General features: G+C 40.8%; 2 protein-coding genes and 1 long non-coding RNA gene across 3 annotated transcripts in view; 1 reads left to right on the top strand and 2 right to left on the bottom strand.

Moving 5' to 3' along the window:
- c8h8orf89 (chromosome 8 C8orf89 homolog) overlaps positions 1–1,362 on the bottom strand; it is a 97,208-nt gene extending 95,846 nt beyond the window's left edge. Inside the window, exon 1 of the mRNA XM_080194082.1 lies at positions 973–1,362. Coding sequence (XP_080050208.1) covers positions 973–1,259 — 287 coding nt within the window. The 5' untranslated portion in view covers positions 1,260–1,362. The remainder of the gene's footprint in view (positions 1–972) is intronic.
- LOC145346611 (uncharacterized) lies at positions 897–16,063 on the top strand. Its single transcript, XR_013887717.1, has 3 exons — positions 897–953; positions 3,360–3,469; positions 14,380–16,063. It is a non-coding gene; the product is annotated as an uncharacterized LOC145346611 (long non-coding RNA).
- On the bottom strand, positions 9,423–25,010 carry rpl7 (ribosomal protein L7). Its single transcript, XM_080194083.1, has 7 exons — positions 24,960–25,010; positions 24,423–24,525; positions 22,047–22,213; positions 21,761–21,898; positions 19,557–19,666; positions 12,637–12,847; positions 9,423–9,482 (listed from the first exon to the last, which is right to left on the bottom strand). The coding sequence occupies exons 1-6, from the start codon at positions 24,971–24,973 to the stop codon at positions 12,639–12,641; spliced, it is 741 nt and encodes a 246-aa protein (XP_080050209.1). The 5' UTR covers positions 24,974–25,010; the 3' UTR covers positions 9,423–9,482; positions 12,637–12,638.
- Between the last annotated feature and the right edge of the window lie 221 nt (positions 25,011–25,231).

The following is a 25,231-nucleotide window of genomic DNA, read 5'->3' as shown; positions in this document are numbered from 1 at the left end:
TCAGTATTCCACAAACACAACTTAACATAGTTCAAGATCTTATCATCACCAACATTCTGAATAGTGCCTCGAACAATAATGAAAGCCCCACACTAACACAACTGTTCTATGAGTAAAAATTGGGTTATTTTAATGGAACCCAACACCTGACTGCTTCAATTTGCAAAGTAAGTAGTTGTTGCCCTCACATCCTGTAGTTAAACAAGAAAGTTGAACATAAATAAACTGCACTGCGTGTTAAACAACATATAGGTCTGAAAGTTTCTAAGTTTAATACACACTCTGTGTTGGATTAGCTAATTAGATAGAGAACTGCTTTCTTAGCTTGGGCCTTTTTATCTACCCTTACATATTTATCCTGCTAGTCCCCCTGACACTATGGGGCAATTTGGCATGGCCAATCAACCTAACCCACACATTTTTGGAGTGTGAGAGGAAACCAGTGCACCTGGAAGAAACCCACACAGACAAGAGGAGAACATGCAAACTCCACAGTCACTCAACACCACAACTGAACCCAGGTCCCTGACTCTGGGACAGTCATGCTAACCACTGTGCCACTATGCTGGGACTAACATTAAAAGGTTCATGTGTGGATGAGGGATAGCTGACAGAGTGAGAAGAGGTAATTAGTGACAGAAGACTTGTGTGGAATATAAACCCCAGCACAAACCAGATGCTGAATGATTTGTTTATGTGCCTTTGATTCTATGTAATTTTATATCAATAGGGGGCATGATCAAGCACCACACCAAATAGTGAGTCAACACTCATGGATCCATACAAAAATAATTACCATTTGGAAGGGCAATCAGAATTTGGGCAACCACCATTCTTGCTGGACAACTTGCTGCTCTTGTCCTCTGGGGGTGCAATACTGGGACAGAAGCGACTTACCGACGCACAAAGGCAGGGATGCTTCATCCCTCACACCTCGTAAACTTAGAGGACTGGTAACTGCTCTGCACTTACTCGCGCAACTGTTCCACTTCGTACATATCCTCTCGTTCTTGAGTACTCTTGTCGTTGTCCCGCAATGGCTTGGCTTTGTGTCTAGTCGGAGACTGAAGTCCAGCTTCAGGACTCAGCTCTGAGCCCAGGCCAAGCTGCAAAGGTGAGAGGGCCGGCACCAGGCCGTCAACCTTGAACACACTTCGGGGTGGAACTGTGGGTCCGCGTCGCCAGTTCTCAGAAACCTCTTCCAGGAGCTGGTAGTCGTCGTCCTCTTCATCATCGTCGTCCGCATCCAGCCACGACATTTATCGTCCTCATTTATGTTAAAAGATCAATAGACAGATTACGGGAGCAAAAGCACCGAGCGCACTCCCTCGCGCTCAGTGCTTCCATTGTTGTGAGCGAGCCGGGCCGTTACCCCACCCAACACCCGCGCACCTTCTATAACCGCCATTGTGTCCCGCGCAGTCTCCTAGCAACGGGCACAGGTGTTCCACCCGACATGGAAGACCGTGCTTTCATGGAACTGTAAGCACCGTTTCCACAGTAGCATTGAAATAAGCAACCCTCTTCAGGGGAGACGCAACACAAATCGAGAACTAAATCAGACCACAAAACAAACTTATAAAAATATTACTTAATTGTCACAGTGTTAATGTACATTACACAGAGGGGCAAGCAAGACCATGGAGAAGTTTGAAACAATAATGACAATGTCAAAATGTGGAGATGCCGGCGTTGGACTGGGATAAACACAAGTGAGAAATCTCACAACACCAGGTTAAAGTCCAACAGGTTTATTTGGTAGCAAAAACTACTAACTTTCAGAGTGCTATTCCTTCGTCAGGTAAGTGGAAGTTACCCCACTTCCACTTACTTATCTGACGAAGGAGCAACGCTCCGAAAGCTAGTGGCTTTTGCTGCCAAATAAACCTGTTGGACTTCAACCTGGTGTTGTGAGACTTTTGACAGTGTCAAAACCAGGGCTTTGGTGAGGGGGACATGCAGTGCTGTCTTGCAGCACCAGGACCCAGGTTCAATTCCTGGCTTGGGTCACTGTTTGTAGTTTGCACGTTCTTCCCGTCTGTGTGGTTTGGAGTCCTTTAGGTGCTCCAGTTTCCTCCCACAGTTCAGAAGACGTGCTGGTTAGGTGGACGGGCTATGCTCAATTCTCCCTCAACATACACAAACAAAATGTGTGGCGACTAGGGGATTTTCACAGTAATTTCACTGCAGTGTTTGTGGGCAGCATAATGGTTAGCACTGCTGCCTCATAGCAACAGGGACCCAGGTTCAATTACAAGCTTCGGTCACTGTGAGGAGTTTGCACATTCTCTGCCTGCATGGGTTTCCTCCCGTGTGGTAACTAAAGGATTTTCACAGTAATTTCACTGCAGTGATAAAGTAAGCTTACTTGTGACAACAAATAAACTCAAAATATTATATGGCAGCTGAACAAGGGGACTTGGTGTGAATTCAGGCATGTGCAGCAGGACTTTGAGTTAGTGGTTTTTGCTACCAAATAAACCTGTTGGACTTTAACCTGGTGTTGTGAGATTTCTCACTTGTGTTTATCCCAGCCTAACGGTGGCATCTCCACATTTTGATATTGTCATTATTGTTTCAAATTTCTTCATGGTCTTGCTTACCCCTCTGTGTAATGTTCATTAACGCTAACAATGAAGTAATATTTTTATAAGTTTGTTTTGACATGTTAAATAGGTGTATTGCCTATGCTAAATTTCTCCCTCAGTGTACCCAAAAAGGCACCATAGCGTGGTAACTTTTCACAGTAATTTCACTGCAGTGATAAAGTAAGCCTACTTGTGACAATAAATAAACTCAAAACATTATATAGCAGCTGAACAAGGGGACTTGGTGTGAATTCAGGCATGGGCAGCAGGACTTTGAATGAGACAACCTTATGTTCAATGGTAAATTGGAGGGCCTTTGAACCAAGATTGCAACAATTGAATTTGGAAGTTAAGGAAAACATGCAAGAGCCCATTCACCAACTGATTAATTGAGGGTATTGGGTGGAAGCAGTCAGTCTTTGTGATGAAAGAGACAAGGAATTGATAAATTCATTTCAAGGTTAAAATTGCAAACATTCTGGGACAAGAATGGTCAGAAAAAGAATAGAATCTGACTTAAACATGCCTGTTAGATTTCAGAAAATATATGCAATTAATATTTTTAAATGTGTACATTTAAATGAGTTTAAGAATTCAGAAAAGATAAGCACTTTAATTAAACTTCACTTCAACTTGATTTTTAATTTGTAAACAAAGCTACAGTTAGTGAACCAGTTAATTTTTCAAAGCAATCCCACAACTTCATGGTCATTTTTACTGGTTCCAGCTCTTCATTCCACTTTCTTAATTATTCTCCTGTCTTGCTTGCAGTTACTCCTACCAAGTTGCACTTGAATTCACACTCATCTGTCTTGAGGTATCTTCAGACATCTACTGTCGTTCATCAGCAACCATGACATCCATAATCCCACTGCACCCAGGTGAACCCCTTTCTGCTGCCCTTTTTAATTTTAACAATGCAAATTCTAAAATTACCTACAGTGGGGATTTGAACTCATTCTCTGAATTTGTCCAGGCCTCTAGTTTAAGATTACCATTACAGAACCATAAAAAGTATGAAATTACTTTTCATATTCTAGTTAGCGTAGCAACACTAAAGACGCCAATTATACGATCGATTCAAATTATATGTGATGCTGCCACTGGGTTAAGTAACATAGCGGTCATGTTACCAGCCAAGATTTTTTTGAAAAAACCTCGCCAAGTTACTGCTACAGTATGCCTCAGAAGGTTGCTGTTGAACATAAGCCTCAAAGATTGTCTTGCTTCAACTACTCATTCCTACAACATCTCTATTCGTAGGAATTTTAGACTCTTCAAATCGTATAGAAAAGCCTCCGATGAGCTACTGGGTAGTCCGCACCAATTTGCAATCAAGTACAATTAAGGAACAGTAGTGGTTTAGGGCAATATTTGAATTGAGGGAGTGAGTTAACAGGGAAGTTGATCAGCAGCATCAAGAAACCCAGAAGACTCTGAGGCACAAGTCTGGGAATTATTCTTGAATAAGTCACATAACAAGCCATCGCCATTGAAGTGTCCATCAGATGCATTAAATGCTTGTTTTAATGATATGAAATATTGCAACAGATGAAAGCACTGGATCATCAGCAATAATGGATGGAAGATATTTAGTCGTTCCAGGCAGTGAAATCATAGCACGCCTTACAGTGCAGAAGAGGCCATTTGGCTCACTGAGTCTGCACTAACTCTGACTGCTCTCTCCGGCACCCTGTAACCGCACATTTCCCATGGCTAATCCATCTAAGCTAAACACCTTGGGACGCTAAGGGGGAATTTAGTGTGGCCAATCCACCTAACCTGCACTTTGGACTGCAGGAGGAAACGGAGCACCTATGTGGACACAGGGAGAATGTACCAGTGACCCAAGGCTGGAATTGAACTGGAACTGTGAGGCAGCAGTGCTAACCACTAAGTCACAATGCAGCAAACCGAAAATAGAATTTTCTGGATCTATTTACATCCCCTAGATCCAACTTTAGACAGGAAATCTTGCACAAGCATTGTAGGTCCAGAAGTACAAGATGTAGGAGCATAAGTAGGCCATTCAACCCATCAAGTCTGCACCATTCAATTAGATAATGGCTGATCTGATATTATCAATTCCATTTTGCTGCCTTATCCCCATAAAGCTCAATTCCATTACTGATGAAAAAACTCTCAGTCTTGGACATACTTAATGACCCAGCCTCTACAGAAAAGAATTCCAGATTCACTATTCTCTGAGAAGAATTCATCTCGTCTTAAATGGGTGGCCCCTTACTCTAAGATTATGCCCTCTGGTCTTAAGACTCTCCCACAAGAGCAAACACCCTCTCGGCATCTACTGTGTCAAGCCCCAAGAATCCTATATGTCTCAATAATTCTTTTGAGCTCCAGTGAGTACAGGCCCAACCTACTTAACCTCTCCTCATAAGAAAATCCCTCCATACTTGGGATCAACTTAGTAAACCTTCTGGACTGCAGGGGTCGGTGCTGGGGCCTCAGCTATTTACCATTTATATAGATGATCTGGAGGAGGGAACCGAGTGTAGGGTGTCGAAATTGGGGTCGGTGCTGGGGCCTCAGCTATTTACCATTTATATAGATGATCTGGAGGAGGGAACCGAGTGTAGGGTGTCGAAATTTGCTGATGACACCAAGATTGGGGGAAAGGCAAATTGTGCGGAGGGTGTGGAGAGTCTGCAGAAGGATCTAGATAGGCTGGGTGAATGGGCCAGGAAATGGCAAATGGAATTTAATGTTGGCAAGTGTGAGGTGGTCCACTTTGGTAGGAAGAATGGTAGGAAGGACTATTACTTACGTGGCGAAAAACTGCAGCAGGCGACGGTGCAGAGGGACCTCGGGGTCCTTGTGCATGAGTCGCAAAAACCCAGCCTGCAGGTGCAGCAGGTGGTCAGGAAGGCGAATGGGATGCTGGCCTTCATAGCGAGGGGGATTGAATATAAAAGTAGGGAGGTCTTGCTGCAGCTGTATAGGGCATTGGTGAGGCCGCAGCTGGAGTACTGTGTGCAGTTTTGGGCGCCGCACCTGCGCAAGGATATTTTGGCCTTGGAGGGAGTGCAGAGGAGGTTTACTAGGCTGATACCGGAGTTGAGGGGGTTGAGCTATGAGGAGAGGCTGAATAAACTAGGCTTGTACTCGTTAGAGTTTAGAAGAATGAGGGGAGATCTCATTGAGACGTATAAGATGATGAATGGGATGGATAGGATAGAGGTGGAAAGACTCTTCCCGCTCAAAAAAGACAGTAGGACTAGGGGGCACAGCCTCAAGATAAAGGGGGGGCAGTTCAGAACGGAGTTGAGGAGGAACTTCTTCACTCAAAGGGTGGTGAATCTCTGGAATTCTCTGCCCGTTGAAGTGGTGGAGGCTGCCTCGCTAAATATTTTTAAGAAGCGGGTTGATGGGTTTTTGATAAGAGAGGGGATTAAGGGTTATGGGGAGAGGGCGGGAAAGTGGAACTGAGCCACGACAGATCAGCCATGATCTTATTGAATGGCGGGGCAGGCTCGAAGGGCCAGATGGCCTACTCCTGCTCCTATTTCTTATGTTCTTATGTTCTTATGACTGCCTCCTATGATAGTACATCTTTCCTTAGATAAGGGGACAAAAACTGTTCACAGTAGTCCAGGTGTGGTCTAACTGGTGCCTTCAGTCTTAGCAAGACTTCCCTATTTTTCTAACCCATTCCCTTTGAAATAAACACCAACATTCCATTTGCCACCCCAATTTCCTCCTGAACTTACAAGCTAGCTTTTTGTGAATTATACATAAGGACCCCCAAATCCTTCTGCTGCAACTTTCTCCATTTAAATAATAAAGGTCTTTCATTCTTCCAATTAGTGCATAACTTACATTATATTCCATCCGCCAAGTTTTTGCCCACACACCTAACTCGTACATCCATCGGTAGACTTTGCTATCCTCATTAGTTGCTTTTCCATCTATTTTTGCCTCTAGACCTTCCTGTGTTCCAGTATCCAGACAATTAAGCTGGCTCCTGATGCCTGCAGGAACCTTTTGGCCTCAGTTAGATTCTTAACGAGCCCACTGCATCCAGCTGAGTAGCCCTACATCTTCACAAAATAGCTGAGACAGGCTGGAGTCAGTGAACCAGCACGCCAACCAGAGGAATATATTTGAACTCGTGCCTGCCTTTAATCCTAGCTCCAATGGAAGGTCTCCTTTTGTTTTCATATTCCAATCCTACTCAGGGACTAATTTTTTAAAAATGTGAAGTTAATTTATTCTTAGAAGGGGCCACATTAAAAACATCAGGCCTACATCAAGGGAAAAAAACAAGAACAAGAATTTTTTTTAAACTCAGAATAGCCATCCAATTTAAAGTGCCTTTAGCACAAGCTTCTCCGCAACATTTGGGGGAGAAAAGCATTGTTCATTTCTAATTTTGAGTACAGCCTTTCAGTGTTTTAGAAACAATATTAAAGTCCGCTACTTAAGTCAAATCAATCCTTAGCTTTACCTCAGAACTCTATTTCTGCTTACAACAACCAAACTACTCAGGGTCACTGGGAGGCATGTCTGGTCACCCATCAAGAATTTAAAAATTGACTAAATTTGTTCAGCAATTACAATTGATGAAGTAATTGTTACTTTTATTATGACCACTTTCCTCTTTAGAGTTTAGTAAAATTCAAAACATCTTTACATTTTTAAAATTCATTCAAAATGCTGCCTGGGCCAGCATTTATTAGCCATCCCTAAGGTATTTTGTAAGACAGGATCTACAGGCATTTAGAGACGCAAGGACTGATATGGGACAGCCAGCATGGCTTTGTGAGTGGAAAATCATGTCTCACAAATTTGATTTGAGTTTTTTGAAGGGGTAACCAAGGAAGTAGATGAGGGCAGTGAGTTGATGTTGTCTACATGGACTTTAGAAAGGCCTTTGACAAGGTACCACATGGTAGGTTGTTGCACAAGGTTAGATCTCACAGGATCCAGGGCGAGTTATCTAAATGGATACGAAATTGGCTTCTTGACAGAAGCCAAAGGATGGTTGTAGAGGTTATTTTTCAAACTGGAGACCTGTGACTAGTGGTGTGCCTCAGGGATCAGTGCTGGGTCCACTGTTATTTGTCATTTATATTAATGATTTGGATGAGAATATAGGAAGCATGGTTATTAAGTTTGCAGATGACACTAAGATTGATGACATTGTGGACAGTGAAGAAAGTTATCTCCAATTGCATCAGGATCTTGATCAATTGGACCAGTGCGCTGACAAATAGCAAATGGAGTTTAATGTAGACAAATGCGAGGTCATGCATTTTGGTAGATTGAACCAGAGCAGGACTTACTCAATTAATGGTAGGGCGTTAGAGTTACAAAACAAAGAGATCTAGAGGTACGTGTTCATAGCTCCTTGAAAATGGAGTCACAGGTGAACACAGTAGTGAAGAAGGTATTTGGCATGCTTGGTTTCATTGGTCAGAACATTGAATACAGGAGTTGGGACGGCTTGTTGGAAGTTGTACGAGATATTGGTAAGACCACACTTTGAATACTGGGTGACCAGAACTGCACACTATTATAGAAAGGATATTATTAAACTAGAAAAAGCACAGGAAAGATTTACTAGGATGCTACCGGGACTTGATGGATTGAGTTATAAGGAGAGGCAGGATAGACTGGGATATTTTTCTCTGGAGCGGAGGAGGCTGAGGGGTGATCTTATAGAGGTGTATAAAATAATGAGGGGCACAGATTAGCTAGATAATCAATATCTTTTCCCAGTGGTAGGGGAGTCTAAAACCAGAGGGCATATGTTTAAGGTGAGATACAAAAGTGTCCAGAGGGGTAATTTTTTTCACACAGAGGGTGTTGAGTGTCTGGAACAAGTTGCCAGAGGTAGTAGTAGAGGCGAGTACAATTTTGTCTTTTAAAAAGCATTTGGATAGTTACATGGATACGATGGGTATAGAGGGATATGGGCCAAATGCGGGCAATTGGGATTAGATTATGGGTTTTAAAAAGGGCAGCATGGACAAGTTGGGCTGAAGGGCCTGTTTCCATGCTGTGAAACCTCTATGACTCTAACTGCCCTTTAACTGAGAGGTGTGCTAGGCCATTTAACACTCAATCACACTGCTGTAAACGTGAGCCACATGTAGAACACCAGGTAAGGATAGCAGATTTCCTTCCCTAAAGGGCATTAGCAAACCCGATGGATTTTTGCAACAACTGACAAAGATTTATTGGATTCAAATTACATCATGGTGGAATTCAAATCCATGTCCCCAGATATTACCCCTGGTTCCTGAATTATTAGTCCCAGTGACAATACCACAATACCACTGCCTCTCCTCTATGTTGTTAAACATCTCCATTACAAAGGTTCAACTAATCCATCGGACACTTTACACGTAATAAGGTGCACCCATTGTTAGAATAATGCAATGTTGTATAAGTGAGGCAAGGCAAATAAATCTCAACATGTTAAAGAAACCGCATTAACAAAATTTTTGTTCACAAGCAATTAATTTGAGGGGTGACACTCCACCCATATCAAATGCAAATTTGCATTCTAACTATTTCAAATCAATAAATGTGTTCATTTCAAAATATTAATATAAAAACTGTTGTGCAATTAAGGAGTACCACTGAATTATTGATTTAAATTTAGAAAAAGGTTATAAATGTTATTTACCCCCATGAATTGACAAGTGTATTTTTGCAAATATTTCCTTTGGCAATTCCAAAATCACAAGCTTTCCACTTTCACTCCTCCTACTTTTGAGTTTGGTGATTGAATGGCATACCTCTCAATTTAGTATTAACTACTTAAAAATTCTACTGAACTTGCAAACAAGAGTCCAGGACAAAAGAACATTTTGTAAATAATTTCTTTATTTAACAGAACATGGTCGAAATCTCACATCTGTGGTTTACCTAGAAGAAGAGAAAAAAACCCTTTTAGTAGAAAAACTTTACAAACACAATGACAGTATTTCTTGGGTTTTTGTACACAAAGTGGACTACACTGCATCTGGCAAAGATCTTGAGATTCCTTTTAAACAGTTAACAGTCAACTTTAGTTATATGAATAATTTGCTCAAAAATTACATACCCGTGCCTTCTTTATTTCCTTCTGTTCCTCCAAAGACTCCCCTACTCCCTTTTACGAGAGATAACAAGAACAAGCTGCTTTTGCCCTTTAGAGTAGCACTAAATTACAGATATTTTTCCCACCCCCATCCTATAAAACAAATGTTTATTTCATCCTTTATAAGGTTTAGAATAAAGTCATTGCATACAGTGACTACTGCAATTGTAAATGAGTTATTCCTTAATATGCAAATACTAATGTTTGTTTTTTGCTTTCTTGGGTATTATGAAATCCTTGTGCTGAAACAACTTCAGAATGTTAATAGCTTGAGTGGCATTGGTACTAACATTCTACTTAAAATGATGAATTCCTTCCATGCAAAAACTGCATAAGAATAATCAAAATGTACAAATTCCTGATCAACTGAATTAGTTACAAAAGCTTACTTCAGCTGCAAAAAACAATGTTACCATGATAACATTTTAATTACTATCCCATACTCCTCAGCTGCACAAGCATTTTGTTGCCAACCAAGTTAGTTATGCATTTTTGTACCAGATGGCCTCTTGTCATGCAACTAGACCAGAACACACTATTACTGTGTGGCTTTGAAAATTGAAAAATATGCTCCACATTACCAGCATTTCTGGCCAAGCAAGAATTGAAAGTTCTTAATGGAGGAACAGTGGTAAAGGTGTTTTCTATTAGGTGGGCCTCTCAATTCCCCTCCAGACTCATCAATAACTACCCACCCTAGAAAATAATAGGTGATGATACAAAATGGACAACTCCAGCAATATTGCTGCCTGTGCAGAAAATGTTTCGTGGCCACTTGAACGAGATGACAGTTCTTTCCCAGTCTCCAAACTAACTGAAAGGAATGTGTTAATAGCCTAGTGTCAGACTCAACCAAGTCATAATTGCAGCCAGGTGCAGAATAATCTTTTCCCATACTCTGCCCCAACAACCTTGCAGCTATTCTCAGAGTTTTAGGTATACTAATTTCATGTACTATACTCATTCCCCACCTGCCCCAGTAAGTTTAACTTTCACAGTTCATTTATTTAATCACAAAACCAGCACTTGCTTTGAATATTTAAAATTTAAACTCAATAGTCTATGTACTCAGCTTCTATACATTATAATCAAACTTTTCAAGACACAGGGAGGGAATCTATGTGTGGAGCCAGAGGAAATGTGTGAGGTATTAAATGAGTACTTTGCGTCAGTGTTCACCAAAAAGAAGGACTTGTGGATGAGTCTAGGAAAGGATGTGTAGATGGTTTGAGTCATGTTGAGATCAAAAAGGAGGTATTGGGGTTCTTTAGAAACATCAAGGTAGACAAGTCTCCAGGGCCTGATGGGATATACCCCATAATACCGAGACAGACAAGAGAGGAAATTGCTGGGGCCCTGAAAGAAATCTTTGTATCCTCACTGGCTACAGGGGAGGTCCCAGAGGATTGGAGAATAGCCAATGTTGTTCCTTTGTTTAAGAGGGGTAGCAAGAACAATCCAGGTAATTACAGGCCGGTGAGCCTTACATCAGTGGTAGGGAAATTATTGGAAAGGATTCTTCGAGACAGGATTTATTCCCACTTGGAAATAAGTTGACTTATTAGTGAGAGGCAACATGGTTTTGTGAAGGGGAGGTTGTGTCTCACAACCTTGATCGTGTTTTTCGAGGAAGTGACGAAGATGATTGATGAGGGTAGGGCAGTGGATGTTGTCTACAAGGACTTCGGTAAGACCTTTGACAAGGTCCCTCATGGCAGGCTGGTACAGAAGGTGAAGTTGCATGGGATCAGAGGTGAGTTGGCAAGGTGGATACAAAACTGGCTCCGTCAAAGAAAGTAGTAGTGGAAGGGTGCGGTTCTGAATGGAGGGCTGTGACAAGTGGTGTTCCTCAGGGATCAGTGCTGGGACCTTTGCTGTTTGTAATATATATAAATGATCTGGAGGAAAATGTAACTGGATTGATTAGTAAGTTTGCGGACGACAGAGGTTGGTGGATTTGCAATAGCAACGAGAACCATCAGAGGATACAGCAGGATGTAAATCCCTTTACTGTTCCCAGGAAATGAAAATGCTGCCCCCATCTCTTTCCTGCTCTGGAGCTTTCCAGTTTGCCTGGCAACCAAACTTGCTACCCTCTCCCCAAGAGGATATTTTCAGTTTGAGAAGTTGGTTAGATGGATGGCTGGTTCATGATGCAGAGCAACACCAACAGCGCAGGTTCAATTCCTGGACTGGCTGAGGTTATTCATGAAGGCGTGCCTTCTTAATCTTGCCCCTCGCCTGAAGTGTGGTGGTCCTCAGATTAAATCACCATCATTCAGCTTTTCCCTGAAAGGGGATTTGGCTCTGTGGAACTTTACATTTATTCTCAGCAAATAAACTGTGTACCCAAGAGTACATACCTTGAATAGATGGTCTATTTTTAGTTTAAATGAAGACAGTTAGTTACTTAATATCTCTAGTCATTGTGGAAAATAGCAAGGACATTTGTGTCCTGTGCTGTAATTTTCCTTTTATGGCTATAGGTGCTCAGAGCTGCTGTGCAAAAATCTCCAGAATTTACTTTAGATTTTAAATTTACAATCTAAAATCTGTACATGTGCAATACCATAATTCTGCTGTTTATCTTTTCAATAAATTACATTTCTTGAACTCAAATATTTAGTTGGTTATGTTTTATAAAGATTTTATACTTGGCAAATGAGAAATTTTCTTGTAGCTTTATTCACTCATTTAATTTGCTACCAAACATAATTCACTTTAAAAAATGATATCCAGTATCATATGAAACACAATAAAACTTTCCCAGCATGCGTTATTACTTATTCATGCCAATTTTTGTGATCAAAACTATGAGTACTAGTTCACCCATGATTAAAAACACTAAATGGAAGATATGTTTCAATATGAACTGCAATACTCTACTCCCAGTCACAAATCCCCTCCCACCAAAAAAAAAAGCACAAATGAGCAGCTTACCTTTAGTTCATTGTTCTGATCATTCTGTTGATTTGGTCTTCTCTGTTACCAGCATCACCACCCTCAACAAAGTGTGTTGTCTTTTTGTTCATGCCACCACGTGGCGAGGATAGCTTGAAGGGCCACAAGAAATTGTTGGCCATTTTGAAGTTCTTGCCAACTGTGTAGATCTCATGGATCAGATCTTCAATACAAATTATACCATATTTTCCTGAAAAGTAAATAAATGGATTATTTGCTTTCATGTTACCTAGAAATGTTTCTCTAATGCACCATTAAAAGGAGGAACTGTATTAGCGAAACCATCCCATCTGCCTTCTACACTGGTTCAGGCCATGCAATAATGGACAAAATGGATTGTAAACCACGCAAAGAGTAAATCAGTTTAAAACCAGGATATCATTCCCCATCTGGAAGAGGAAAAAACAATCTTACAAGCTCAACGTTAACTTTGCTTGTCTACATTTGTTCATACTGCTAATGGTAACCCTTAGCCCTTTATTTATCTAAAATAAAGAGCACTTCTTTGCTTAAAACGTAATAAATTAACATTGTTTACATTATGCTCCACTTTAGGATCATATAAATCCAGTTGTAATAATTCACCCCTCCCTCCCACCCCAAAAAAATTGTACAATAAAAAATTGCAGATTGGCTGACAACTTTACAGACCACCTCTGTTCAGTCTCCAAACATGAAACCGAGCTTCCAGGTCACCTATAATTTTAATTCTGTCAGACTGACCTCCATGTCCTCAGACTCCTGCAGTGTTCTACTGAAATACAAAATAATCTTGAAGAACAGGAACACATTCCTCATCTTTCAGTTTGGCATCCCACTGTCTTCTGAACAATTTCAGACTATAATCTCTGTGCATATTGTTGCCCTTTTCTTTGCAGGTTTTGGTTTCAATCAGTTCATCACTTTATCATTCATACCTCTTTTAGACACTTTTTGCTTATTTGCCCTATTACCACCCTTTTTGCCCCTGGACGACCAACTCTTTTTTCACATAATCTTACTTTTATCCTACCCTATCACAGAATCTCTCATCTATCCTTTTTCAACCCTCCTTTTCTCGCTTGCTGAAAATCTATTATGTATCTAATACAGAAGTAAAGCCAGGCTTGCTGTAACTGTACAGGGCATTGGTGGAAATACATCTAAATTATTGCACCCAATTTAGTCTCTTTATTTAAAAAGAGATACAATTGCATTTGAAGCTTCACTGTGGCTGATTCCTGGGATCAGCGTGATTGAAAAGGTTTTGTCATACTTGTTGGAGTTTAAAATAGTAACAGGTGATCCTATTGAAACATACTTGATGCTGTGGGGGCTTGACAGGGTGGATGCTGAGAGGATATTTCTCCTCGTGGGGGAATCTAGAACTACGGAGCAGTTTAAAAATATGGGCCCTCCCACGTAAAATGGCAAAGAGGAATTTCTTCTCAGAGGGTCATGTCTTTTTACAACTCTCTTCAACAAAGAGCAGTGGAGGCTGAGTTAATGAATATATTCAAGGCAGAGTTAGTCAACTAAGACAATTAAGTCAAACATTGTGGGGACAGACAGAACTGTGGACTTAAAACCATCAATCAGATTAGCCATATTATTGAATGGTAAAACACTCTCTATGGGCTGAATGGCCTACTCCTATTTCTTTTGATGTCACAATTTCTAATTTTTCCCCATTCTGATCAAGTGCATTGACCTTAAACATTAACTCAGTTTCTCTCTTTACAGATGCTGCTTTACCACTGAGTACTACAAAAAAAGGATTAAGATTCCACTGACAGTATGCCTATGCAAAAACAAAGTATAATAAATAAAGGAGGAGTTAGCATCCAAGAACTGTAATTTTTTTAAAACCAACTTCAGAGCCTGGAAATGGATGCGCAACTGAAACATCAGTCTGTCTCTAACAGGCTGCAGACCAAACACTGGAAAATGGGAGTAGAAGAGATAGATGCTTGATGGCCGGCGAAGATATGATGGGCCAAGAGGAGCCTCAGTGCTGTAAAGCTCTATGGTTCTTATGTTGATACATGAGTTGTTTTTCTTTTTTAAAACAAAATTCAGAAATATATCTAATAACTGCAATATGCAAGTTGTACTGTAACAGAGGTACTTGGTGCTTTGAGGCAAGACTTGTCTGTACCACGACCCGAGAAACTGACCAAGAATGATAATCCCCTGTCAGAATGGCTCCCCGAGACAAAAATCTAACCAGCACAAAGCAGACAACCCGCTGGAAGGTTCTCTCCCCACGGCCTCTCTCAAATAAGATAACCATGGCCCAAGTAACTGACTTCAGGTCGCTCCCCTAAACTAGTCAGGAATCCAACCTTTGTCCCAGATAATCATTACTGAACACAACGATTGCAGTGGGGTGTCCTGTTTCTTTGACTCACAATGATTATTGTCCCTTTGTTGCTGCCTTGGGCTGTTGATTTATTACCTGACAGCTCAGATGAGATCATCGATGAAATAACACTATGTCCTGCCAAGCCAAGATGGCTGCTGATACCCATCTGCACATACACACTGGAACCCAAAGATGTGATATGCAAGAGATACGAATCCAATGGTGACGACTTTTTGACAGCCTTAAGTTTTAATAATAAATATTACAGCATTGCCCACATATCTCCAAAATAGTTTACACCAGCCAAAAAAAGCAACCAGGTGGACCATTCTTCTGAACTAATTAAATGGTCAGACTGAAATTTCAAGCAATTCCACACTTCCTGAGCTCTGAGGCAAGTGAGCACTCGGGGCATAGCCATTTCCCTGCCTGTTTTCTCCTTCCCCCCTTTTTTTGGTATTTCAACTTCTAATAAATTTCTAAAGACACATGATTTGGGGGTGAGGGTGGGTAGGCTAAGTGATTCCCATTTGCCACTTGCTCTTTCCAGCTTTGAGAGATTTGGGGTGAGCTAAGGACAGAGGGGGTTGGCAGAAGTGTTACCTTGATGCTGCCAGCACTGCAACATTTGCAATTCCAGGACTAGTGAGGGCCTCTCACTACCCCCTATAACAATGGTGGCCACACATATAACTGCACACGTGCAATGTTAACAGCTAATGCGGCCATAGATTCATGGTTATATAGCATTGTACATCATAATCAACAACTGATTACTATGATCACTAGTTTTAGTATGCAGCAAATTACTAGGTGATTTTATAGCCAATTATTTTGGACTCATTCATACACTCCTTTAGAATGTGCACTTAGACCTTGTAAAATTAAATAAAATTACTCCTGGATGCCAAGGCTCAATTATTCCAATTACTAATGGCTAGTCTCTCACCTGCTGTCTAGTTCATCCCAAGCCCTGTTCATCCATCACCTATGTACATGCTGACCTATTCTGGCTCTGGGTCAAGAAAGATTTTAAAATTCCCACTTGTGTTTCAAATCCCTCCATGGCCTCAGCTGTACCCTGCCTCTATAAATCACCGTAAAAAGTCTGACAACACCAGGTTTTAGTCCAACCGATTTATTTGATAATAGACTCACAAGCTTTCGGGTTAGTCCCTTCGTCAGGTGAATTTCACCAGTGCTTTCACCTGACGAAGGGACTAACCCGAAAGCTTGTGAGTCTATTATCAAATAAATCGGTTGGACTAAAACCTGGTGTTGTCAGACTTTTTACTGTGTTTACGCCAGTCCAACGCCGGCATACCCACATCATGTCTATAAATCACCTCCAGCACCTCCATGATTTTCCAACACACCTCCTGAGTACCTGATTTCAGTTCTTCATCACCACTGGCCACGCCTTTAACTGGCTAGCTCCAAGCTCTGGTTTTCCTTTCCTCGGCCTCCTGAATTCTCTACCTCTTTCCTTCTTTAAGGCATTCCTTAAAACGCTTCCATCAAGCTTTTAGCCATCTGTCCTGATATCACCTTTTATGACTCAATGTCTAATTTTGCTTTAAGCCTGCAAATAACTACAAAATGTTACATTTATCATGCTTTTAACATAACAAAAAGTAATTATGATGTGCTGATTATTTTCATGTGGAAAAATAACCAAAAGGTTTGCTATCACACAATCAAGTCAAAAGGTAACCATTTGGCTTACTCTGATGTAAGATTTCATTAGAACAACTTCCTATTAATTACTTCTGGCATTCATTCATAATGAATGACCATTTTGCACCTACTCCAGCAGCTAATTCATATATTCATATAACGTTAACCATTACCTAAAGCCCGACAAGTGGAATATATCATATCAAGGTCAATGGATAATCAATTCCAGACTTGAGTAGTAGAGAAAGGCAGCAAGCTGAAAAACATCAGTGCTGTTGCAATAGTCAACATGTTTTCTTGCAAGCGGAGAGCTCAGAAATTCACATTTCAAATGACAGAGCAGACTACTCTCCATCAAGCAGCTTCCTTCTCACTTAAAAGCATTTATGTTTGAAGGTCCCAACATAGGAGTTCAAAGAACTCTCCACATATTGAAAATACAAATGGCAAAATTATAACTTTAACAGTCCAAGCAAAAGGGCCTGGCGGTACAGATACCCAAATCACTATAGATAGTGAAAAGCAGACAGGTCATGTTAAACCTGTAAAGCCTTGGTTAGATCATACTTGGGAGCTAAGTGCACAGTTCTGGTTGCCATATTATACTATGGATATAGAGGCATTGAGGAAAATGAACAACTTTTCCAACTAGGAAATTTTTAGGAAAGGGTGATCTAAAATAGGTGTCTAAAGTTATGAAAGGGTTTGATAGGATGGATAGAGAAGATGCATCCAATTGTGGACACCCCAAACTTCAGGGAAAGATGAAAGTTGCCAATAAAAGGAGAAACCTATTTACATGCAAAATATTTATATTACTGGAATAGTAATCCAGAGGCAAGGATAAATGATCCAGCGACATGCATTCAAATCCAACCACAGTAGTTGGGGAATTTAAATTCAATTAACCAAACAAAATATGGATTCTGAAAAAAAGCTAGCAAGGTGACCATAACGTGAACCATGAAGTGTAAAAGCTAAATGGTTTATTTATGCCCTTTAACAAAGGAAATCAACATCTTTACCCAATGCAGCTTCCAAACTCAGGGCAATGTGATTGACAATTCCCTGCCCTCTGGAATGGCTAAGCATGTCATTCACTTGTATTCACCATCACCTTCTTGAGGGTAATTAGGGAGGGGGGAATAAAATCTGAGCTTGCCAATAAGACATACACCCCATGGATGAATTAAAAAATACCCAGACTAGTAAGAACGTGGAACTCATTTTCGCAAAAAGTAGTTGAAGTAAATAAGATATATGCATCAAAGGCAAGGCTAGAGAATCACGTGAGGGAGAAATGAATAAAAGTCTATGCTGATGAAGGTCAGCTCACATGGGTGCAAAAAGGAAAATCTATATTTATATAGTGCCTTTCAGGGCCACCAAGCATCCCAAAGCAGCAGTTACTGTTCTAACATAATAAACAGACACATCATTGTGATAATGATCAGATAATCTAGCTTTGTGGTAATGATTGGAGGATTGATTGATCACAAGACTAGAACTCCCATGTAAATTACTGTGGATTACAGCAAAGTGGGCATTGTTGTCATCTGGCATATTGACCTCTACTTCGCAGAGACTGAGCACCAACTTTAAGATACTCCCCCTGGACCACAGCCACACTACTGAACACTGAACCACACCACACCTAGCTATCATCCCCAACACCATTACTGACCTTATTTCCTCCGGTGTCCCCCCCCCACCCTCTCAGTCTCCCAACCCTGGACATCCAACTGAGGGAACTGACATGACCTTGCTTTAAGGTCTTATTTGAAATAATGGCATCTCTGAGAGAGTACTGCACTGAGCGTCAGTCCACTGCTGGACAGGGTTTGAACACACAACCATCTGACTAAGAACATAAGAAATAGGAGCAGGAGTAGGCCATCTAGCCCTTCGAGCCTGCCCCGCCATTCAATAAGATCATGGCTGATCTGTCTTGGCTCAGTTCCACATTCCCGCCCTCTCCCCATAACCCTTAATCCCCTCTCTTATCAAAAACCCATCAACCCGCGTCTTAAAAATATTTAGCGAGGTAGCCTCCACCACTTCAACGGGCAGAAAATTCCAGAGATTCACCACCCTTTGAGTGAAGAAGTTCCTCCTCAACTCCGTTCTAAACCGCCCCCCCTTTATCTTGAGGCTGTGCCCCCTAGTCCTATTATCCTTTCTGAGCGGGAAGAGTCTCTCCACCTCTATCCTATCCATCCCATTCATCATCTTATACGTCTCAATGAGATCTCCCCTCATTCTTCTAAACTCTAACGAGTACAAGCCTAGTTTATTCAGCCTCTCCTCATAGCTCAACCCCCTCAACTCCAGCATCAGCCTAGTAAACCTCCTCTGCACTCCCTCCAAGGCCAAAATACCCTTGCGTAAGTACGGCACCCAAAACTGCAACGAGACGAAAGTGCTATCAACTGATCTAAGGCATAGTCCAGCTGGCAAATGGCTTGCTTTGATGCTTTAAATTTAATGCAGCTTCAACCAATAATCAGAAAAGAATATCTCTGGAGTCCCAACAGTCTACAATGTAGTTTGGAGAACACCTTAGGGATAACTATCTTGCAGAGTAGTATTGCAAATGGACTAAATTTTCTTCCTTTGAAACATATCATTGGCATAAAAATGAGAGAGAAAGCCAAATCGAAAAAAATCTACAAACTTCCAATAGCAGGAAAAACTTCTGAATGCCTGTGTACAAAAATTCAGTCACTCACTTTATTAGAGAAACCATGCATTAGTGTAGCAGTACAAATATCAGAAAGATGAAGGGCTATAATGAAAAAAACACTTGCTTAACTTGTAAAATCTGAACATACGTCTTTATCAAACCAAATCAGTGCCAATTAAAAGAAAATAACCTTACCAAGCTGTTTTTCAATCAATGCATTCTCAGTAAGAGCAATGCGCTGATGTTTGATCTTGCCGAAGCCACGTTTGTAGATCAATTCACGGACAGACTTCAGATTTGGATATCTAGAAAATAAATGTTTCTGTAAGAATATCACCATTCCATGACATACCATCTCCTAGTTAAACTCCCAGTGCACATATTACTAAATCACCAAGAACAGCTAGTTTCAACCAATATAAATGTAGTTCAGTTTCTGATAAAGTGACATATTTAGTCCCTAGCTATAACAAATCAAATCAAAATTCTTGTCCATTTTGGAAGGCATGTTTAACCAGAAACTGCACGTTGTATCTTCTTCAATAGAAGTATATACTAATAGTGTTCTCCAATGTGTGGCTGTCAAGCTGACAATCTGACCCACAAAGCCCAGCAATTCAGTTCTATTTGTATTTCCATGTCTATTGTGAAAATGCTTGTTAATCCATCCTAGGGCAGAAATTTAAACATAAAAACAACCAGATGTTCGCCGGTGGTTCAAAAGGGATAGAGTTTAGCCGGGAGGAGAAAAATGAAAGCAAGAGAAACGGCAAGTACGTTACTATCCATTGGTTTGTTCTCACTGGAACAACAGAGGTTGGGGGTAAACTGATAGAAGTTTTTAAGATTATGAAGGGCCTGGACAGAATGGATAGTCAGAAACTTTTTCCTCAGGGTGGAGGAATCAATTACTAGAGGGCATAAGTTTAATGTGCGAGGGACAAGGTTTAAAGGAGATGTACCAGGCAAGTTTTTTTTTTAAAAGAGAGTGGTGGGTGCCTGGAATTTGTTGCCGGCAGGGAGGGGGGATAGCAGCAGCAGGGTCTGGACAAATACATGAATAAGATGGGTATCGTGGGATACAGTCCCTTCTGGGATAAATAAAGAACAAAGAAAATTATAGCAAAGGGACCGGCCCTTTGGCTGCCAAGCCTGCACCGACCATGCTGCCCGACTGCAAGTTGTATCTTCTTCATCAGAAGTATATATTAATAGTGTTCTCCAATGTATATCTGTCAAGCTGACAATCTGACCTACAAAGCCCAGCAATTCAGTTCTATTTGTATTTCCATGTCTATTGTGGGATACAGTCCCCAGAAGGCAGAAGGGACTGTATCCCACAATAGACATGGAAATACAAATAGAACTGAATTCTGGGCTTTGTGCGTCAGATTGTCAGCTTGACAGATATACATTGGAGAACACTATTAATATATACTTCTGATGAAGAAGATACAACTTGCAGTCAGGCAGCATGGTCGGTGCAGGCTTGGCAGCCAAAGGGCCGGTCCCTTTGCTATAATTTTCTTTGTTCTTTATTTACAACCTCAGACATCCAAAACAACTTCACAGCTAATTAGGTAGTTCTGATGTTTCCCCTGCATTGTAATGAAGGAAAAACATGAGAGTTAATTTGCACAAAGGTCATATAAATTGCAGGAACAATAGCCACATTGCTATCATACGCTGGTGATTGTGGCTGATAAACATGGAATAGGATATATCCCTTGTTCACCAAGTAGTGCCACAGTAATTTTGGAATCTATCCTAGAGGTACAGTGTCTCAATCAAAAGATCAAAGATGACCCAACAATGCAGCAGTCCCCCAGTGTAGAATTAAAACCTGAAACTGGACAGTGTGTTTGAGGGACAATGGAGCCTGACCCCATAACCTTGTTTCCGAGGGAAGGGTGCTAGCTCTGAGCTACAACTGACACCTGTGTCACATCCAATAACCTCGGTACTCTGGTATGGGAATGAAACAGCAACGGTCCTTATTTCTAGAAACTTGTGAAATTTTGGGTGATGAAATAACCAGGCTGTGTTTTATAGCAGGCCATTAAGAGCTAAATTGCACCATGACGTCATGATTGCCAAATTGCCAAAATATCTAACAACATGGGACATGCAAGTTGTCAATACCTTAAGGAAAACATTTTATCTTAAACATAAAGAATGTGTTACCTAATCACAGCAGACTAGAATGTTTTCCAATTAAGTAATCAAAAACAGTGACAGAAACTGTGTAGGCCACTATCCATGCCTGCTTGAGGTTTGTTATAATAAATCACCAATCACATGCATTAAAAAAAACCTGGTTTCACACTATACTATATTTTAGCACTTGACCAAAAACATACCATTTCATCTTTGCTAATTGCTTATTTCTAACCACATACCCCCATGCAATGTACGGCTCTGCGATACGGAGCATGTTGATTGAAGCCTTATTCAGTTTCACAAACACTCCATTGAAGATCTGACGCAGTCGTAGGAGCTGAAGCACCTTACGAACTTTAGGGCTAACACCATTGATGCTGTGAACCAAGGACAGAAATTAACAAGATAGATAAAGGAACATTCTTTTAAAAGTAGCTGTTAATTTGCTGTCAGTTTGTAATGGCTTGAAAAAAAATCAGATTAACCCATCATTACACTGATGAATAACTCTGCATTTCTACTTACCCCCTAATACGGATCACAAAAGCTAGCCTGGGCTCCGCAGGGACGTAGTAATTATTAGCTTTGCGTGCCATTCTGGCAAGGCGGATCTCACGTCTGTACATTTGCTTGTATTCCTTGTGGTAACACTCAGCCCTCTTGTAGATTAGTTTTCTCTTCACTCTATTCATCTTGAAATGAAAGGCATATTTGCTTAAAATGTACTAAATATACATGGCTTACATTATACTCCATTAAAAAAAGTTAAAATAAAAAACATAGAATCCCTACAGTGCAGAAAGAGGCCAATACAACCCATCAAGTCAGCACTGACTGTCTGAACAGCATCTGATTAACCTGATCAACTGGGGAGTTAGCGTTTTCTAGCTAATATTCATCCCTCCATCAACATCATGAAAATATTATGTGGTCTTTATTGCGTTGTTTGTGGGGGAGCTTGTGTACAATTTGGCAGCTGAATTTCCCACAGTACAACAGTAACTTCACAAGATATATTTGAGATGCCTGGTGTCCCTGAAAGGGTCTATATAACTGCACGTCTACCTTTATTCCCTCTTTTCCAAATCATCAGACTAATGTTACTTTGTACGTGGTAGTATTTAAATTCTGCTCTGTGGTAAGTTCATGGTCTGCAAGGAGTTGATCTTTGCAGATACTATAGTGATTTTTAAGGGGCGTCAAGGTCAAATACATGAATAGGATGGGAATAGAGGGATATGGTCCCCGGAAGGGTAGGGGGTTTTAGTTCAATCGGGTAGCATGGTTGGTGCAGGCTTAGAGGGCCGAAAGGCTGGTTTGTGTGCTGCAATCTTCTTTATTCTTTATTTACAACCTCAGGACATCCAAAACGACTTCACAACTAATTAAATACTTCTGATGTTTCCCCCATATTGGTAATGAAGATAAAGCACGGTAGTTAATTTGCACAAAAATCATATAAACAGCAGCAAGAAAAACATATGCATAAGCTATCAACCTGGTGATTTTGGTTGATAAACATTTTATCCAAAGGATGGGACCTGCACATTAGTGCTGCACTATCTTAGCCTAGCTTTTTTGCTCAAATCTTTAAGTGTGAATTGAACTCGTAACCTCTTGACTCAGTGGCAATAATTCTACCAACTTGTGTCACAGCTGCCTTTAGAGGCACTGAAGCTACTTCTGTAACTGAACAATTCAACAATTGTAATAGAAACAAAATACTGCAGATGCTAGAAATCTGAAATAAAAACAGAAGATTCCGGATAACCTCAGCAAGTCCAACAGCATCCATGGAGAAAAACTGTTAATATTTTCAGTCTACCAAAACTTAACTGTTTCTCTCTCCACGAATGCTTTCAGTCCTGTTACTTGTTTTTAACTTCAAAAATTGTCTTATTGATGAAGCATTACAATTGCTATTAATTTAACTCGCTAAGTGTGCAATCCTCGGTTTTTTGTCCCATGTACAGCTTAACACGAAATGATAGCCTTTTAATTGTTCCTCTTTTAAGGTCAAACCAAGTAGACAAACTCAAATTACATTAGGACAAAGTAAAAGGGGCAGCTCCCCAAAAAGGGGAACAGCCCGAACAAAAACAAAAGTACAAAGGAAACTTAAGACACATCGAATCAAAATGTGATTGTCGGGGTCTATAACGCACCTCAGCCCCCACGGTGCCCAGAGGGCACGGAAGGAGCCTTTTAATTGTTACTACATAGGGAAACAGGTGAGTTAAAGATTTTGTCTGCAAGAGTTAAAAGATTATGAACCACCAACCAAAATAATATATTTATGATAGGAACATTATGCGTCCTTATGCGTTCTTCCATCGTTGTCGATGAGGACTGAGTTGTTCCAGTCCTTTTGGAAGCAAGGATCCATTCCTCAGAAACTTAAAAGATGCTTCCATCGTACACCTCTATAAGAGGAAGGGCAATCGGCAAATATGCAACAATCACAGAGGAATCTCGCTGCTCTCTATCATAGGAAAGACCCTCGCAGGAGTCCTGCTAAATCATCTGGTCACTCATCTGGAGCTGGGCCTGCTTCCAGAGTCACTGTGGCTTCCACAACGGTTGCGGGACTATTGACATGATTTTTGCTGCACACCAACTTCAGGAGAACTGTCAGGTGCAAAACTGCGAACTCTACACAATCTTTGTTGATCTCACAAAAGCCTTCGACGCTGTCAGCCAACAAGGCCTGTGGGGGATCATGTCGGAGTTCGGCTGCCCCCCCCCCCCAAACCATTCATGTGTCCTTAATAGTGCAGTACATGGGCATAAATGTTTCCATTATTATGCAATGTAAGACAAAGGCAATTAAACTTTTACTGTCACACATTTATTAATCATGATTAAAAGTTGTAGTTCGATAGATGGAAATATTTCACAAACCTTCTTTTCTACCAACAAACGCTTGATGCGCTTGGCCTTCATCAGTGCAAACGCCTGACGCTTTTTCAAAAGGCTCTCAGGGACAGATGGCACCTTCTTCGCTCTGGTTAAAAAGGAAACAGATGGAACTGATGTTATTTTATCATAAATTATTTTCAGTGCCCTTGACTTGATGGGGATACTAAACAACGTGCATTGTAGTAGGCCATAGCCTGATCGTGAAAACACTAAATACATATTTACAGTGAATATTGTCCTGATGCAAAATTTGTTTTTAAATACTATTTCTAAGATCTCGGTTAGTCAATTGCATCAATTAAGAATAAATGAAAGCTTCAACTGGGCACAATGTAACCTGAGCAGCCGGAGCTAGATAAGCTAGTCGTCTTAACACTGTATCCAAACCGTTAAATTAAATAAAAGGGTAAAAAGTAAGCTGGCTCGTCATACAAGAATATCCCGTAAGTGGAAAGTGTTGGAAATGGAAATTTAACTCCGGATGGATTCGGATTTTAATTCCCCCCACCCTACACTCACTTCACGTCCGCCATTATTACTGCGGCCCAGGGAGAGGAGAAAGGGAGCCACGCATGCGCAGAAGGTATTTATAACCTACCATTGGCCGCTGTCCCTGATATTGCCTGAACCGATGCAGCGATTTCAATGTCTTTAATAATATACGTCTATTTATTTCGATTGGCATTTTTTTTAAAAAGAAAAGCTGAAGACAACGTATTGGGGGACAGTCAGAGGTGGGCAGTGGTGAAGTGACCTGTTTCTGGGAGGGGTCCTTGCCCGCGGGGAGGGCC

The sequence above is a fragment of the Carcharhinus amblyrhynchos genome, chromosome 8, assembly GCF_965287045.1.
Source record: "Carcharhinus amblyrhynchos chromosome 8, sCarAmb.v2.hapA, whole genome shotgun sequence".
NCBI lineage: Eukaryota > Metazoa > Chordata > Chondrichthyes > Carcharhiniformes > Carcharhinidae > Carcharhinus > Carcharhinus amblyrhynchos.
Note: the sequence above shows the minus strand (reverse complement) of the source record. Positions and strands in the feature narration are given on the sequence as shown.